The 19,884-nt window shown below is 32.5% G+C and overlaps 2 protein-coding genes across 3 annotated transcripts in view; both read right to left on the bottom strand.

Annotated features, from left to right (window-relative positions):
* Nucleotides 1-17,349, bottom strand: part of LOC148166291 (uncharacterized) — a 130,421-nt gene extending 113,072 nt beyond the window's left edge. For both annotated transcript variants that reach the window (XM_088048596.1, XM_088048597.1), the window contains exon 1: nucleotides 17,068-17,349. In XM_088048596.1, coding sequence (XP_087904722.1) covers nucleotides 17,068-17,264 — 197 coding nt within the window. In that variant the 5' untranslated portion in view covers nucleotides 17,265-17,349. The remainder of the gene's footprint in view (nucleotides 1-17,067) is intronic.
* LOC148166292 (brachyurin-like) lies at nucleotides 281-1,320 on the bottom strand. Its single transcript, XM_088048992.1, has 3 exons — nucleotides 1,195-1,320; nucleotides 911-1,083; nucleotides 281-860 (listed from the first exon to the last, which is right to left on the bottom strand). The coding sequence occupies exons 1-3, from the start codon at nucleotides 1,246-1,248 to the stop codon at nucleotides 320-322; spliced, it is 768 nt and encodes a 255-aa protein (XP_087905118.1). The 5' UTR covers nucleotides 1,249-1,320; the 3' UTR covers nucleotides 281-319.
* Nucleotides 17,350-19,884: the final 2,535 nt, after the last annotated feature.

The raw sequence follows: 19,884 nt of genomic DNA, 5'->3' as shown, positions 1-19,884 counted from the left end.
ACTCGCGAGCGCTCAAAGTGGCGTGGAATTTGTAGTGGTGGTTAGAGAGACGCACTCGGGTGACAACGGCCGGCGTTGTAAGTACCGTCACTTTAGTATGCAGTTAATTAAAAACGTGCCGAAAATTCGAAATTAAATTAGATAAAGTATGTCTAGTTTACCTATTGACACTGAGCTGTTTCTAGGGCTATTTCAGTTTTGTTTTACCGGTTTTAAACCACATTTATTTATTCATTGTGAGTTGCGCTTTTACATTGTTTTTCAACATAAACTAAGTAAATTAATAAAACCATATGTATTTCATTTCGTATTTCGTACATTAAGCGTCCGTGTTTTCCAAAATCCAGGGCAGGACGCTAGTAATCCGCGTAAATCCCGCCGGTGCAGCATCCGGGCAGTACGAACTAATAAAAGCAGTCGTACCAATAAGAACACCATCGGTAACAAGTGGTGCCCCTGTATCTCCATGACACATATTGTTTCCTCCGGTAACGCATAACATTTCCGGAGTGATATTACCATAAACGATTAAACATTCAAGATTTGAAATGACTATGACTTGAATAGAATTCAGAACGTCACTGACATGATCCGTTCCATTATCATACGTCAAGTACCAGTTACTGGCGGTGGATAAAGCTCCTTCAAAAGTGTTAGAAACATCATCGAGACTTGGTAAAGGAATTGGTCGGATTGCAGGAGTCAAACGGACGGTTTTTGGGAGTCTTATGAGTGCCACATTGTAGTGGAAGCCGCTACGTCTTGGGTGGATTAAAATGTCGCTGCTGGTCATGTTGACTTGGGTGGATTCGGGGTTGGATCTGTTGTGGGCGCCCAGAATGATATCCACTGAGTCGACTCTAAATTGAAAGTTCAAAACTACTTAAGAATTGAAAAATTTAAAAGTTACCCTTCGAGGAAAGTGGCGGCTGTGATGACATAGTTTTGGGAAATGAGTGCCCCACTGAAATAAAACGTTGTATACAATAACACTTGATATGGGAGGGAGTGGGGAGTCACTTCGTGTCCCCCGGCCAATCGGGGGGCAGGTTTGGCTTCTCTAGAATCATTCGAAATAGATGACTAAAACAGAAAACCTCATTTCTAGTCGCTTTAGAAACTAGAAGTCATGTCGTAGATTGAAGAACAACATTTCAAAATTGCAAGGTGATTATTGAATTGTTCGAAACTTACCTTTGGGGCGGCCAAAGCCAGAGTTATTAGTGCCAGCACTATAAGAAGTTTCATTTTGAGAATGTCGATGTAGCATAGAACTTGAAGATTTTATATCTTTAGGCACACGTTTTTGATACGTTATCTTTTCTTGGAGATGACACTATTTCATAATAAAGAACAATCTTTCGTAATTTTGGGATGATAAGTATATTGATCATCGCGTGAGATAAGTTGATTTTTTATCACGAGTGGATTGGTGCTTCTGAGCCGAAGGCGAATTGCAATTTGCGATTTGTACTAATTTTGCTGAAAATTTTAAAATTATTTACAGATAAATTTAGACAGAATTTAGAAAAAAGTCTATGAAATATCTGACGAAAACTTGACTCAATAACAACAATAATAAGATTTAGAGTGAATTAAAATCATCTAATTCTGCCAATTTTGCCTTAAATTTAAAAAAATAGTTTCAGAGTTAACAAAAAATTCTGAAATTTTACATTTTCTCCTCTAATTCTGCCGTTTTGCCCCTAAAGCAGTCATATTTTGGGACGTTGTTCTTCTCGCACTTAATAAGTGTGCTAAATTACAATATTATAGAGCAAAAAAACTAAATTTAACCAATTTTATTTTAAGGGCGAATCAGCAATTCTAAAAATTTCAATTTAGCTGTTTAAACAATTAAATTTTGGGAGATTATTCTCCTCGAGGCATTTATTAAGTGTGCCAAATTACAAAATTATAGAGCAGAAAAAAAAAAAGAAAAACTTTTGCAAATTTCTATTATCGGAGCAAATCAGAAATTCTGTGAATTTTCCATTTTCTGTTCTAATACTTCTAATTTTGCACTTAAAACAATGATATTTATGGAGATTATTCTTCTTAAAACACTTAATAATTGTGCCAAATTACAATTTTATTGAGTAGAAAAAACAAAATTTAGAAATTTTTATTTTCGGGGCGAATCAGAGATACTAAAAATTTTACATTTTCTCCTCTAATTTTGCCAATTTTGTTCCTAAAGCAATCAAATTTGTAAAGTTTGTTTTTTTAAAAGCACTAATTAACTGTGCCAATGTACAAAATTAAGATGCAAAAAATATAATTTTTGGAAATATTCTTTCTCGGAGCGAATCGGAAATTCTATTGATTTTGCATTTTCCCTTCTGATTCTTCTAATTTTGCCCCCGAATCTATAAAATTTGTGGAAACTATTCTTTTTAAGGCACTTATTAAGTGTGCTAAATGTCAATTTTATTCACCTAAAAAAAAACAAAATTTAGAAATTTTTATTTTCATTGCAAATCAGAAATTCTAAAAATTTTCAATTTTTTTCTCTAATTCCATTTATTTTGCTCTTTACACAATCAAATTTGGAGAAATTATTCTCCTAGAGGCATTTATTAAGTGTGCCAAAATACAAAATTATGGAGCAAAAAAGAGAATTTTTGTAAATTTTTATTATCGGAGCGAATCAGAAATTCTGTGAATTTTCCATTTTCTTCTCTAATTCTTCTAATTTTGGACCCAAAACAATGATATTCATAAAGATTATTCTTCTTAAGACGCTAATTTATTGTGCCAAATTACAATTTTATTGAGTAGAAAAAACAAAATTTAGATATTTTCGGGTCGAATCAGAGATACTAAAAATTTTACATTTTCTCCTCTAATTCTGCCAATTTTGTTCCTAAAGCAATCAATTTTGTGAGTTTATTCTTCTAAAGACATTTATTAAGTGAACCAAATTTTAAATTTATAGTGCAAAAAAAAACAAATATTGGAAATTTTAAATTTTCTTCTCTAATTCCATTATTTTTGCTCTTTAAGAAATCAAAATCGTAGAAATTGTTTTCTTAAGACACTAATTAACTGTACCAATGTACAAAATCATTGGGAATATTCATTATCGAAGTGAATCAGAAATTCCATTAAATTTAAATTTTTACTCTTCTGCCTTCAAAGCAATAAAACTTTTTGTTGGGCCCGGAGCCTCAACCGACTTTAAACCGCCACTGAGAAAAAAATCTTTAAGACTCCTTAAAGCACTAAAGACACAACTCCAATAGCAAAATTTCCATCTCATTACCCAAATCTTGCCCAATATATCAAGCATTAGAATATTGCTAATAAAGGAACAACCCGTTTGTCGAAATTCCTTTTTCCCAACCCTCCCATTAGATAGTCCGCACTTTCCATCCCAACAAAAGCAAAATCAAAATGTAAACAAAGACAGCGCAAAGAATAATGCAAAAAGCGGTCTGGCTCGATCTGTAATAGACCGTAGTAGGTTTCTATTTACTGCAAGAGAATTCTTAAGTTGCGAGAGATTATTGACCACAATAGGGAGTCTTGGGGATTGTAAACATTTCAATAGCGGTAATAGCAGTCGTCCCTATTCGCTCTAGTGGTTTCTTCCGATTTTTGCAATTTTATTTATATCATTCAATCTCGGCGGAGCTTTTACCAGTTTACCCTCCTTACAATATCAATTTTACATTGAACGCGTCTGAATGTTTTGTCAACGCCTAATTTCATCCCGCTATTCGCCCAAAGCACGTATTACATCCGACGATAAGATTCTTCCACAGTATCATCACCAGCAGCTTCATAAAGAACGCATTTTTGGCCTCTTGAACCAAAAATTTTTCTTAAAAAAAATTTTGTTGGTGGCGCCATCTATTAGAAGGTTCGAGAAATGCAAGTGGCGTTGTCAAAAAACTGTCAAAATTTAGTTACTTTAATTTTTTCAAGTTTTCTGAATACAATTCGGTTATCCTGTGATTCCCCTTCAAGTGAAGCCCATTTTCTCGTAATTTCAGCAACCACAGCAGTTTTCCGCGGCTAATTGAAAGCTCTGGACGCATCTCAACCAACTGTTGCATAAAATGCCTTTTTAAGTTTTTCCGCGGCACTGCCATTATGAATGCAAACATCGTTTTCGATAAACAGCTGTCAGGATGATAAATTAATCGGCGAAATTCTGTTATTTGTATTGATTAAACGTCCAAGCATGGACAGTTCGGGGTAATTAATGGTATTTCTGGTTCCATCTTTCTATACTTGGCTGAATTTTTATAGACGCTTTAATGGTCTTGGTAATTTGCAGAGAGATGTTTTTCGCCCACGCGACTGGGTCAATTATCTTGCTGTACACAGGGAAATTAAAATATTACGTTTTAAACATAAATTAAAATTAATGCCGGGAGCGTGATGAAGCGTTTAACTATCCGTGTAACGATTCGTTCGGACGGAAAAACATTGCGGACGTGAATTATAGCGTTACAACAAATAAACTATTAAACTCTGTACACAAATTAAAAATTATGGACTGACGGCCGGATTTATTGGATGGTTTAGTTGTCTGCTTTCATTTGGAATTAAATTTTAGGAGCCGATTTTACGCGCAAATATCAAAAACTAAGGAACGGTTTACACTATAATTTCATTTAATTAGTGCCTTAAGAAGAATAATCTCCATCAATATGATTGTTTTGAGTGCAAAATTAGAAGAATCAGAGAACAAAATGAAAAATAAAAATTTCCAAAAATTGTCTTTCTGGTCCATAATTGTGTGCTTTAGTACAGTTAATAAATACTTCGTAAATTTGATTGCTTAAGAAGCAAAATTACTGGAATTGGAGAAGAAAATTGAAAACTTTCAGATATTTTGATTCGCTTAGACATTTTGAGAAAAAATAGTTTAAAAATTTCAATTTTTGACTCTAAATCCGGTTTTCAGAAAAATTTGAAAAATATTGGAAAAAAGTCTGACACTGTTGGCTCTAAAATGGCACTAAAAAATTCAAAATTGAATCATTAATGTGAAAAATATAAGACACGAAGTGGAGCTATACGTTTTTAGAGAAATACATACATTTTGAAAAATTGTATCTCAAAATCTGGGGCTTAAAAAAATTTGAAAAAAATCTCAGAAAGGTCCTCCACTATTAGCTTTCAAACGGCACTAATTACGTTAAAATTAAATTGTTAATATTAAAAGTATAGGAAACAAAATGGAGCTCCGCTTTTTAGATGCATTTCCAGAAAAAAATCTAAAATTCGAAAGCCGGTGTTCTAAAAATTCTTAAAAAAATCGTAGTAAGACGTTTAATTTTTAGCTTATAAATAGCAGTATTTCCTCAAAAATTAAACTAAAAATCGGATTAGCAGAATCAATAATAAAAGAATGCTTTTTAAACAACTAATTTTGAAAACAACTTCAAGAATGAATTTGTGGCTTCACCCCATCAATTCGAAACTAAATGCGGTTTTACCTCTCCATCCCCAGGGAGCCACCCCTTTCTACCATCGCGTAATCACTACGTTTACGATTACCACTCTCCAGAGACCAAGCAGACCTTTTGTCTGTTAAACAATTTGCACGGCTGTCAATAAACAATCCTACTAACACGTAAACAATATTTTTTCCTACTTTCTCTCTTGTCCAAACTACTTAGTGTCCCGATAATTGAAACAATCCAACCGAATTTACGGATCCTCTAATATTTCTGTTTTGAAAAGTCCCAGAAACTTCAATCGAGAACGAGAAAGTAAAACTGTTATTACTTTCACTAAATTTAGTGGTTCAACGGTTGCGTCTGAACAATATCCGAATATGGCGAAAACAACTCGCTAATTTGTATAAAGGAAAAATCGATCCCGTTGGGAAAATACAAAGATCAAAAATCCCTCGAATTTCCATGATTTCCCGGTTCCAGCATCTGGAGTCCTCTTGATATGCGGGCGAATTGAATAATCGGGCTTCGTTCAGCAGTTGTGGCACATCTTGCACTTGGTGTGCGGGTCAGTTTTGACATTAAACGACCCTTATTAAAACCTTCGATAGATTGACACGGCATGAATTATGCATTTACAACGATTCAAGGCCCTACCTTCTAGCGTTTGATTGTACCCTAGGCATTGCTAAATAACTACACGTAAACAAAACCACGGACAGGTCGCAGAACCGCAAAATTTTAACAAGGAGAGTGGAAAAAACACGCTAATTTCAATGGGCGCGAGTTGTGCTATGACGTTTCGGCGAGAGTGCTGTTCATGTTACAAATTTTGAAAAAACGGGTTGTTTCTGAAGTGGAAAGACCTCCTGATTACGGATCTAAAGGCCATTTTGCTTCAACAGATCCGGCTTCATAGATATGCGAAGGAGTTTAGGAGTTCTATGCAAAAAACTTTCAAATAGTTTTGCTTGCAACTCTGGTACTTTTACAGCAACCAAATTTCGGAAGATTAGTAACTTTGAGTTACTTATCGGCTGGGTGAAATTACAAAATTGTAATTCAAAAAAAATACAAATTTTGTTTTTTTTTATTCTGATGAACCAAAATTTCCCATATTAAAATATTAAAGCGCGTAACTCTTGTAATTTTAACGCCACAACAACCAAATTTGAAGAGGTTAGCAACTTTGAGTTGCTTCCTGGCTATGTGAAATTGCAAAATTGTAATTCAAACAATACAAATATTAGAATTTTTTTACTTTGAGAAAATCAAAAACTTCTCAAAAAAAATATTAAAGCGTGTAACTCTTGTAACTTTAACGCCACTGCAACCATATTTGGAGAGGTTAGCAACTTTGAATTGCTTCTTGGCTGTGTGAAATTGCAAAATTGTAATTCAAACAATACAAATTTTAGAATTTTTTTACTTTGAAAAAAATCAAAAAATTCCCAAAAAAAAATATTAAAGCGTGTTACTCTTGTAATTTGAACGCCACAGCAACCAAATTTGGGGACGTTAGCGACTTGGAGTTGCTTATTGACTGTGTAAAATTACAAAAGTGTAATTAAAAAAATACAAATTTTAGAATTTTTTATTCTGAGGATAAGCTAAAAATTCCCAAAAAATTAATGACGCGTCTAACTCTTGTAATTTTAGCGCCACCGCAACCATATTTGGAGAAGTTATTAACTTGGAGTCGCTTCTTCGATGTGGAAATTGCAAAATTGTAATTCAAAAAGTACAAATTTTGGAATTTTTTATTCTGAGGAAGATCCAAAATTTCCCAACAAAAAAATTTTATAGCACGTAACTCTTGTAATTTTAACGGCACAACAACCAAATTTGGAGAGGTTAGCAATTTTGAGTTGCTTATTGAGTGTGTAAAATTAAAAAATTGTAATTCAAACAATACAAATTTTGAAATTTTTATTCTGAGGATGATCCAAAAATTTCAAAACAAAATTATTAAAGCGTGTAACTCGTGTAATTTTAACGCCAAAACACCCAAATTTGGAGAGGTTAGTAACTTGAAGTTGCTTATTTGATGTATGAAATTGCAAAATTGTAATTCCAAAAGTACAAATTTTGGAATTTTTATTCTGAGAAAGAACCAAAATTTTCCAAAAAAAAAAATAAAAACGTGTAATTCTTTGTAATTTTAACGCCACATCTATGAAATTTGGGGACGTTATTAATTGAGGCCTGGTCATTAACTGTGGAAAATTACAAAATTATAGAGCATGCAACACAAATTTTGGCATTTTTATTCTAAAGATGATCCAAAAATTTCAAAACAAAATTATTAAAGCGTGTAACTCTTGTAATTTTAACGCCAAAACACCCAAATTTGGAGAGGTTAGTAACTTGAAGTTGCTTATTTGATGTATGAAATTGCAAAATTGTAATTCAAAAAGTACAAATTTTGGAATTTTTATTCTGAGAAAAAACCAAAATTTTCCAAAAAAAAAAATAAAAACGTGTAACTCTTTGTAATTTTAACGCCACATCTATGAAATTTGGGGACGTTATTAATTGAGGCCTGGTCATTAACTGTGGAAAATTGCAAAATTATAGAGCATACAACACAAATTTTGGCATTTTTATTCTAAAGATGATCCAAAAATTACAAAACAAAATTATTAAAGCGTGTAACTCTTGTAATTTTAACGCCAAAACACCCAAATTTGGAGAGGTTAGTAACTTGAAGTTGCTTATTTGATGTATGAAATTGCAAAATTGTAATTCAAAAAGTACAAATTTTGGAATTTTTATTCTGAGAAAAAACCAAAATTTTCCAAAAAAAAAAAATAAAAACGTGTAACTCTTTGTAATTTTAACGCCACATCTATGAAATTTGGGGACGTTATTAATTGAGGCCTGGTCATTAACTGTGGAAAATTGCAAAATTATAGAGCATACAACACAAATATTGGCATTTTTATTCTAAAGATGATCCAAAAATTACAAAACATAATTATTACAGCGTGTAACTCTTGTAATTTTAACGCCACAACACCCAAATTTGGAGAGGTTAGTAACTTGAAGTTGCTTATTTGATGTATGAAATTGCAAAATTGTAATTCCAAAAGTACAAATTTTGGAATTTTTATTCTGTGAAAGAACCAAAATTTTCCAAAAAAAAAAATAAAAACGTGTAACTCTTGTAATTTTAACGCCACATCTATGAAATTTGGGGACGTTATTAATTGAGGCCTGGTCATTAACTGTGGAAAATTGCAAAATTATAGAGCATACAACACAAATATTGGCATTTTTATTCTAAAGATGATCCAAAAATTACAAAACATAATTATTACAGCGTGTAACTCTTGTAATTTTAACGCCAAAACACCCAAATTTGGAGAGGTTAGTAACTTGCAGTTGCTTATTTGATGTATGAAATTGCAAAATTGTAATTCCAAAAGTACAAATTTTGGAATTTTTATTCTGTGAAAGAACCAAAATTTTCCAAAAAAAAAAATAAAAACGTGTAACTCTTGTAATTTTAACGCCACATCTATGAAATTTGGGGACGTTATTAATTGAGGCCTGGTCATTAACTGTGGAAAATTGCAAAATTATAGAGCATACAACACAAATATTGGCATTTTTATTCTAAAGATGATCCAAAAATTTCAAAACAAAATTATTAAAGCGTGTAACTCTTGTAATTTTAACGCCAAAACACCCAAATTTGGAGAGGTTAGTAACTTGAAGTTGCTTATTTGATGTATGAAATTGCAAAATTGTAATTCCAAAAGTACAAATTTTGGAATTTTTATTCTGAGAAAGAACCAAAATTTTCCAAAAAAAAAATAAAAACGTGTAACTCTTGTAATTTTAACGCCACATCTATGAAATTTGGGGACGTTATTAATTGAGGCCTGGTCATTAACTGTGGAAAATTACAAAATTATAGAGCATGCAACACAAATTTTGGCATTTTTATTCTAAAGATGATCCAAAAATTTCAAAACAAAATTATTAAAGCGTGTAACTCTTGTAATTTTAACGCCAAAGCACCCAAATTTGGAAAGGTTAGTAACTTGAAGTTGCTTATTTGATGTATGAAATTGCAAAATTGTAATTCCAAAAGTACAAATTTTGGAATTTTTATTCTGTGAAAGAACCAAAATTTTCCAAAAAAAAAAATAAAAACGTGTAACTCTTGTAATTTTAACGCCACATCTATGAAATTTGGGGACGTTATTAATTGAGGCCTGGTCATTAACTGTGGAAAATTGCAAAATTATAGAGCATACAACACAAATATTGGCATTTTTATTCTAAAGATGATCCAAAAATTTCAAAACAAAATTATTAAAGCGTGTAACTCTTGTAATTTTAACGCCAAAGCACCCAAATTTGGAAAGGTTAGTAACTTGAAGTTGCTTATTTGATGTATGAAATTGCAAAATTGTAATTCCGAAAGTACAAATTTTGGAATTTTTATTCTGAGAAAGAACCAAAATTTTCCAAAAAAAAATAAAAACGTGTAACTCTTGTAATTTTAACGCCACATCTATGAAATTTGGGGACGTTATTAATTGAGGCCTGGTCATTAACTGTGGAAAATTGCAAAATTATAGAGCATACACCACAAATTTTGGCATTTTTATTCTAAAGATGATCCAAAAATTACAAAACAAAATTATTAAAGCGTGTAACTCTTGTAATTTTAACGCCAAAACACCCAAATTTGGAGAGGTTAGTAACTTGAAGTTGCTTATTTGATGTATGAAATTGCAAAATTGTAATTCCAAAAGTACAAATTTTGGAATTTTTATTCTGAGAAAGAACCAAAATTTTCCAAAAAAAAAAATAAAAACGTGTAACTCTTTGTAATTTTAACGCCACATCTATGAAATTTGGGGACGTTATTAATTGAGGCCTGGTCATTAACTGTGGAAAATTGCAAAATTATAGAGCATACACCACAAATTTTGGCATTTTTATTCTAAAGATGATCCAAAAATTACAAAACAAAATTATTAAAGCGTGTAACTCTTGTAATTTTAACGCCAAAACACCCAAATTTGGAGAGGTTAGTAACTTGAAGTTGCTTATTTGATGTATGAAATTGCAAAATTGTAATTCCAAAAGTACAAATTTTGGAATTTTTATTCTGAGAAAGAACCAAAATTTTCCAAAAAAAAATAAAAACGTGTAACTCTTGTAATTTTAACGCCACATCTATGAAATTTGGGGACGTTATTAATTGAGGCCTGGTCATTAACTGTGGAAAATTACAAAATTATAGAGCATGCAACACAAATTTTGGCATTTTTATTCTAAAGATGATGCAAAAATTTCAAAACAAAATTATTAAAGCGTGTAACTCTTGTAATTTTAACGCCAAAGCACCCAAATTTGGAAAGGTTAGTAACTTGAAGTTGCTTATTTGATGTATGAAATTGCAAAATTGTAATTCCAAAAGTACAAATTTTGGAATTTTTATTCTGTGAAAGAACCAAAATTTTCCAAAAAAAAAAATAAAAACGTGTAACTCTTGTAATTTTAACGCCACATCTATGAAATTTGGGGACGTTATTAATTGAGGCCTGGTCATTAACTGTGGAAAATTGCAAAATTATAGAGCATACAACACAAATATTGGCATTTTTATTCTAAAGATGATCCAAAAATTACAAAACATAATTATTACAGCGTGTAACTCTTGTAATTTTAACGCCACAACACCCAAATTTGGAGAGGTTAGTAACTTGAAGTTGCTTATTTGATGTATGAAATTGCAAAATTGTAATTCCAAAAGTACAAATTTTGGAATTTTTATTCTGAGAAAGAACCAAAATTTTCCAAAAAAAAATAAAAACGTGTAACTCTTGTAATTTTAACGCCACATCTATGAAATTTGGGGACGTTATTAATTGAGGCCTGGTCATTAACTGTGGAAAATTGCAAAATTATAGAGCATACAACACAAATATTGGCATTTTTATTCTAAAGATGATCCAAAAATTTCAAAACAAAATTATTAAAGCGTGTAACTCTTGTAATTTTAACGCCAAAACACCCAAATTTGGAGAGGTTAGTAACTTGAAGTTGCTTATTTGATGTATGAAATTGCAAAATTGTAATTCCAAAAGTACAAATTTTGGAATTTTTATTCTGAAGATGAACCAAAATTCCCCATAAAAAATATGAAAGCGTGTAACTCTTGTAATTTTAACGCCACATCTATGAAATTTGGGGACGTGATTAACTGAGGCCTGGTCATTGACTGTGCAAAATTGCAAACTTATAGAGCATACAACACAAGTTTAGTAATTTTTTATTTTCAACTACAGCAATATAAAAAACGATCTGATACTCCATATCCTCCACTGCACTCCCAATGCCTCCCCCCAGCTTTATGGAAAGTTCTGTCGCAGAAATCACATGCACTGCAATAAAATGAGATTGTCTGTTTTATAGCAGGACGGTTTATTTACTGCATTACATTTATTATACCCCCCAAGTACTAATACGCTGCTTTGAGAGGCCAATCTTGGAGCCATGGGAAAACACGCCAACAATACCTTCGATTTGATGCAATGACAATAATCATAATCATAATCACCGTTGCACAACTAATCTGTCTCCGAATGAAAATAGAAAACTTGCCGTCGTGGGCGTTTGTTTACAAAGGTTGCGACGATAATTAAAAAGTGACCAATTTCACAACAAATTCAATTCTAATGTCTGCGAAGATGAATGGCGTCGCTACATCTTCGTGTTGACACTTGTTTAATTCGCAATTTAAAATCCCACGTAAATCGCAAGACTAATTAATTTTGATGAATAAATATTGGAGTAACGGGCGCTGCCAGAGGCGGATTAACAGCGCGTGGGAAAATATTGGGCCCTTTACGCTTTGGAAGACAAAGTAAAATGGCTGGAAGTCCGTTAATAGTTGACGGACGCGGAATTTTTGCCCGGATTCCGAATCTGCGTGAAATTCTGCATAAAATAAATATCCTGTGGTTTAAGTTTGTAAAAAAATAAGCGAGATATTGACCGAAAAAGAGTTGTTTATTCTGCAAACAAGCTAAATATTTCATTTTTTTTAAATAAAAATTTGTAATTGTGGTTGTTTTCACGCTGTGACAATGAAATTTGAGGATTTTGCTAGTTTGAACATGTTTATAACCTCCGCCAAATTAGAAAGTTATAGACCAAAAGAAACAGTTTTTAGAAATTTTTATTTTCTAAAAGAACCAAAAATTCCCATTTTCTTCAAAAAAAATTTGCAATTCTGGTAATTTTTACCCTGCGGCAATGAAATTTGGAGAATTTACTAGTTTGGATACGTTTATCACCTCCTCGAAATTAGAAAGTTGTAGACCAAAGGAGACAATTTTTAAAAAAATTTATTTTCTAAAACAACCAAAAATTCCCATTTTCTTCAAGTAAAAATTTGTAATTCTGGTAATTTTTACCCTGCGGCAATGAAATTTGGAGAATTGACTAGTTTGGATACGTTTATCACCTCCTCGAAATTAGAAAGTTGTAGACCAAAGGAAACAATTTTTTAAAAATTTTTATTTTGCAAACAAGCTAAAAATTACCATTTTTTAAATAAAAATTTGTAATTCTAGTAATTTTTACGCTGTGACAATGAAATTTGGGGATTTTACTAGTTTGAACTTGTTTATCACCTGCACCAAATTAGAAAATTGTAGACCAAACGAGACAGTTTTTAGAAATTTTTATTTTGCAAACGAACTAAAAATTCCCATTTTTTTTAAATAAAAAATTGTAATTCTGGTAATTTTCACGCTACGGCAATAAAATTTGGGGATTTTACTAGTTTGAACAAGTTTATTATCTCCGCCAAATTTGAAAGATGTAGACCAAAGGTGACAGTTTTTAGAAATTTTTATTTTGCAAACGAGCTAAAAATTCTTATTTTTATTAATAAAAATTTGTAATTCTCGTAGTTTTCACGCTGTGGCAATGAAATTTTGGGAATATACTAGTCTAAACACGTTGATCACCTCCACCAAATTAGAAAATTGTAGACCAAACGAAACAGTATTAAAATAATTTATTTTCGAAACGAACAAACTTTTTGCTCTCTGACGCCAAGCCGAAATATTAATCCGCCATAACATGGTTATTTGTGGATCTACAATAAAAATTAGCCCAGTTTGGGATTCTGCGTGAAATTTTGCGTTAAATGAGCCCAATAACACAAATTTCCTACACAAATAAACTAGATATTCACTAAAATAAGTCTTCAGGAGCTCTTTTTGAGGTGATTTTCAAAGAACTTTTTTCAGACCCAAAAAAAAACAAATTTTCCAAGAACTTTTGAGGCCTGACCTGGCAAAACGGCCTCCAGGTTCGGAGTCAGGAGGCAACGCCCGAAATAATTACCGCTCGGATTAATTGATTTACTAAAACAGCAATTACGCGCACGGGAATTTTTGACTTGTCACAATTTCTGTGTTAAACGTTCATTCATTCACCGAACCTGTAATTAGTTGAGTTGGCTTGACATTAATTAAAAAGATCAATACGAAGCGTGTTATTATTGTTAACATTCAACGCAGATAAATTATTTGGAATTTTAGTTTCTTCCTTATTTACATATCTGCTTTGATCAAGATTTATTCATAGAATCTGAAAATGCGAGGAGATTAACAGCAGGAAATTGCATCTTCGCTGGACAAAATAGAGATTTTTGAAGAAGCGTGACATTAACAACTCGAGGATCGTTTTAATTAACTGTCAATTAAATGGATATCTTAATTAAGTCATATTTTGGAAGGCAGTTTTTTAAATTACGCGCCGACTGTGGCACAAAAAACCGTCTTACGCACAAGTGGTTTCATCATAGTAGCATTAAAGGCTTATTAAAACTGGTATGTCACATCGGTGCATTATTATTAACCTCATTACTCGTGCGATTCTGCGTTAAGAGAAACTTAACGATAATTTTATTGATGATATCCAATCATTCTCGCTTTAATGTTGAATTAAATATCAAATAAAGTTGCTGCGTAATTGCCCTATTAGAGGTGTCAAGTTCATACCGATCTAAACTCCATTTTCCCTGACGGCGCCAAATTTGAAATACTGCAGGAAAAAATAAGTATACATTTCGTAGGGATTGTTTTTATAAATTTCCGTGGAAATTGCGGTCGCAGCGGCGGGAAATTTTCACAATTAAAACGAGCTAAGCGTTTTAGAGCTCATTTTCTAGCTCCGAGGTGTTGGGTGAAACAGGTGGTGCACCTGAAATGGGGGAATTACCGTTTGTTGTGTGGAAATTATTTTTATTTCGTTCTTTTTTTCGGAAATTAAATTTCGGCGGCGCGGTCTAATTGTTTATTTACTCAACTTTGTCTTTCACGAACGGTATTTTCATGTTTATTTTTTCACCATGTCATTGTGGTTGGTTTCTTCACTGTGTATAAACTTCGAAGCGGTTAAATGTTTTTCTAAACAAACAAGCGGTTTTTCGTAAAACGAAACACCTGAAAATTGAAGAATCTTGAGGAAATTTGGAGCATCGAAAGAAAATTTTATTATTACGTCTTAATATGAGAAAAGTTCGAAACAAATATAAAAATTTTCATTTTGCAAACGAACTAAAAATTTCCACTTTTTTAAATAAAAAATTGTAATTCAGGTAATTTTCACGCTACGGCAATAAAATTTGGGGATTTTTCTAGTTTGAATACGTTTATTACCTCCGCCAAATTAGACAATTGTATACCAAAGAAGTCAGTTTTTAGAAATTTTTATTTTGCAAGCGAGCTAAAAATTTCCACTTTTTTAAATAAAACATCGTAATTCTGGTAATTTTTATGCTGTGGCAATGAAATTTAGGGATTTCACTAGTTTAAACACATTTATTACCTCCCCCAAATTAGAAAATTGTAGACCAAAGAAGTCAGTTTTTAGAAATTTTTATTTTGCAAGCGAGCTAAAAATTCCCATTTTTTTTAAATTAAAATTTGTAATTCTGGTAATTTTCACGCTGAGGCAATGAAATTTGGGGATTTTACTAGTTTGAACTTGTTTATCACCTCCGCCAAATTAGAAAAGTGTGGACTAAACGAGACAGTTTTCAGAAATTTTTATTTTGCAAACGAACTTAAAATTCCCATTTTTTTTAAATAAAAAATTGTATTTCTGGTAATTTTCACGCTACGGCAATAAAATTTGGAGATTTTTCTAGTTTGAATACGTTTATTACCTCCGCCAAATTATAAAATTGTATACCAAAAAAGTCAGTTTTTAGAAATTTTTATTTTGCAAGCGCGCTACAAATTTCCACTTTTTTAAATAAAAAATCGTAATTCTGGTAATTTTTATGCTGTGGCAATGACACTTAGGGATTTCACTAGTTTAAACACATTTATTACCTCCTCCAAATTAGAAAATTGTAGACCAAAGGAGACAGTTTTTAGAAATTTTTATTTTGCAAGCGAGCTAAAAAAATTTCCACTTTTATAAATAAAAAATCGTAATTCTGGTACTTTTCACGCTGTGGCAATGAAATTTGGGGATTTTATTAGTTTAAACACATTTAGCACCTCCGCCAAATTAGAAAATTGTAGAGCAAAAAGGCCAGTTTTTAAAAAAATTTATTTTGCAAACGAACTAAAAATTTTCATCTTTTACAATTTTTTTCCTGAAAACTACAGTAGATTTTTTCCCAAAAAAATGGTACCTAGTTCTCCGATAATTACCAGCAGGAAAGTCCGATGTTTTGTAAGCCTGATCCATTTATGGCCGCAGCGAAGATCTCACCAATTAATGTCAATCCGTCGATTTATTTAATTCTAATAAACCGGTGCCGCTAATTACAAATTCATCGGATTTATTCTCCCTGAAACGATAAATTTTTGCGTTGATTTTAAACGACGCTGCGGTTTCACATAATTACAAGTCTGAATTTCAATTTGAAAAAATCGTGATAAATTCGCCATAAATCCATCAAAAATTAATAAATAAATCAGAGATTTGAGTTCTATTCGCGGACATAAATTAGCGGCGGTCCCTTCTGAAGCGAGGAATAATAAATAATTTTCGATTTAATGCGTGGTCAAGTTTTAGAAAGATAAATCTTCGTTTTGGTTGAGTTTTTTTCAAATATGGCCACGACCTTGTGGAAGTGGATCAATGAACTAAAATAGAATTTTATACCTAGCGAATGGTTTAATTCGCATTTCGGAGAAATTCGGCATTTTCAACTTAACTGAGTTTTCCTGCGTGGAAAAATAACAGTAAAGTGTGATATTAACCTCAAAAATTCTAATAAAAGTAGTGTCGGCAATAAAAAAAATTATGTCAGTATTGTTTGAAAAAGAGATGATTATTGGGCGTCTGTTTGTTTAATCTAAATGAGTACAAACAAAAATACGGAAGTTCTCCAACTCAAATCGAGTTTAATAATGTCAATAAAATTGGTGCGAATTTTTGATGTCGGCGCAAAAATAAATGTTTTGAAGAGGCGCGTTTAACGACCGGCACTGATCAAATTCAACTCCAAAAGTAAACAATCCAAGTGTCTCAAATAACCCATCAAAAACCCCCCGAACGTCACCCATGTCGCAACAAATATTGCAGCATGCTTCAGTTTTATATAACCGCTTTTACTTTCAAACCTCCACGAAGACGTCCCCCAGGTACTCACAGTTTGGTAATCGAAAACGGCAAATGCGGCACCTCGGTGAACCCCGCGGTCCTGCAGACAAACTCCTGCAGATCCGGCGAGCACTGGCAGTGCGTTTCGAGGATGGCGCACGGCGACGTTGCAGGATCCGTCGGCGGCACGACGGCCCCCAGGGCGGCGGAAGCGGCGGCGATCACCAGCACGAGACTCGGAGGCATGGTGCGGTGGCGCGCGATTTGACGGCGGCGCAAAGGCACCGGGCTCGCTCACACGACACTGCTTTCTCCGCACGGCTCGCAGGACTACTGAACTGACGACGATGGAGCGGTTCAACCGGTTTACCAGCCTCTACCACGCGCCGCGCATTCACGCCGTCTCCAGGTGCTGAGAGCCGAGGTCTCTTCCTCCGGAAAAAGACGTCCAGGTGGACGAAGGGATGGTGATAAGGGACATGGGGTGCGTGGGCGGCGGCTTCAAAGTGGGGCACCACGTCGATTAAAGTAAAAATATTAATTGGTTTTGTTATCATTTTTTATGCGGCCTTTCACCGAGGTACGGAAAAATCGGGTGTGACATTTGTGGAACACTAAATGGTATCTTATTGACATGAAGTAAAATGCTGGAGTTAATTCAATTGGGAGATAAGATCTCATGTTGAAAACTAACTTATTAGAGCTCAAACAGAAGTTTTGTGTTTCGACAATCCGATCGTGATTAGAAACTTTGGCTGATTACTTCTTTTGATATCAAGAATAGGGTCAATGACCAGAGGCGCATTTTACGTACGCCGCACTATAAAAAACTGCGAAATTTTAGTCATCAAAATATTCTTCAACGATTTGGAGTATCCAAAAGAAAATCTCAATGAAATGAAAGATCTAGAAAAATCCTAGAAACTAAAGAGTATCGTAAAATCAACTCAAATCCCGACGAATCTTAAATAATCCTATAAAAGATCAAAGAATCTGAAGGAATCCTGAAAAATCAAAGAATTTTTTATTGAATCTTCCAGAACTCAAAGAGCGTCGGAAAAATTTAATCTAATCATAGAAATTATAAATTATGTTGAAAGTTATCTGATAATCCCAAAAAAATCTAAAAATCCTGGAAAATCATACAGAATTCGACTCTGAATGGAATGAAATCCTGGAAATCCTTAGAATCTAGAAAATTTTTAAAAATTTAAGTTAAATAAATCGAAGGCATAAGATACAAAAAATGCAGAAAAATAAAGAAGTGGTAAAAACTAAAAATGCGTAAAGCTAAAAGAGTGTCGATTCTCTGAAGTTTTTGGGTTCTTGTTCGCTTTTGGTACCACTGAAGAGTCGAGATTTTTTCATTCTTTTACATTCTCCAGGTTTTCACATGGCTCGACATTTTCCTAATTTTCTACTTTGTATTTTCTTCAGATTTTTGAGGACTTTTTCAATGCTCTTTAGAGAATTTCTCGAGATTTTTTAGGATACATTGTTAATCAGAATTTAAAATTTTAATATTTCTTTAGAAGTCTCTGAATAAATCTGAAGATTTAATCCAAATCTCTAAAGGTTTTCAGAATCCTGTTAGATTTTTTAGGGTTCTTTGAAATCTCTTATTATTTTTTTAGGATTTTCTAAGATTAGCTGGGATTAGACTAGATTTTACAACGCTTTTTGAAAAAGGGGAATTTAAACGGATTTAGTAGGATTAAAAGAGATTATAGAAACTCAATAAAACACTCTGAGATTGAATATAATCTTCCAGGATTAGTTTCTAGAGATTTTCTGGGATATGTCAGGATTTTCCAAAATTTTTAAAGCCTTTGAGATTATCTAAGATGTTGTACAGATCTTAAAGATTAGACTGTATTTTTACGATGTTTTTTAAATCCTGAAAGAGTCGGTAAAATTTAGTCAAAACTAATCCGATTTTGTACGATTTTCTAGGATTCTTCAGAATTTTTTACATCCCTTTAGTATTCACTGATATAAATTCTGAAAGATTTAATCAAATTTTTTTAGACTTCAAGATTCTACGGGATTTTTAAGGATACTTTAAAATCTCCTGTTAATTATTTTAGAATTATCAAAGATTTTACAACGCTTTTTGGCTTATCAAAACGGAGTTAAACGGATTTATAGTAGGATTAAATGAGATTTTAGAAACTTAATAAAACACTCTGAGATTTAATAGGATTCAATATAATTTTCGAATTAGATTATAGAGATTTTCTGGGATATTTCAGGACCTCAAAGATTAGTGCGGATTTTTACGATGATTTTTGAATCTTGAAAGAATCAGTAAAATTTGATGAAAACTAATCCAGTTCTAAAAGATCGTCCAGAATTTTTTACATTCCTTTAGTATTCTCTAATATTTCTAGCAGAATTCTGGAAGATTTAATTAAATTCTCCTAAACTTTTCTGGATCCTGCGGGACTATTTTGGGTTCTGTGAAATTTCCTGTTAATTTGTTAAAGATTACTTACGATATTACAACGCTTTTTGGCTTATAAAAAAAATAAAATAAACGGATTTAGTGGAATTAAAGGAGATTTTAGAACTTTAAGAAAGTCAATAAAACGCTGAGATTTAATAGGATTCAATGTAATCTTCCAGGATTACGTTTTAGGGAGTCTCTGGAATATTTCAGCATCTTGAAATGTGTGCAATGTGTATGAAATGTTCAATAAAAAATTAATCAAAACTTGAATTTAGATTTGAGAGAAAATTGATGGTTAATTTGCAGAGAATTTAGGGAAAATCTAGAGAAAAATTCAAGAATTTAGGGAATCAAAAGAAAGCTTAAGAAACTAGAGAAAACGTGGAAAGAATTTTAGAAGTAAATAATAAAGTTTAA

The sequence above is a fragment of the Gnatocerus cornutus genome, unplaced genomic scaffold, assembly GCF_029298725.1.
Source record: "Gnatocerus cornutus isolate USDA-ARS CGAHR unplaced genomic scaffold, icGnaCorn1.1 ctg00000023.1, whole genome shotgun sequence".
Lineage (NCBI taxonomy): Eukaryota > Metazoa > Arthropoda > Insecta > Coleoptera > Tenebrionidae > Gnatocerus > Gnatocerus cornutus.
This window is presented reverse-complemented; position numbering and strand designations above follow the sequence as displayed.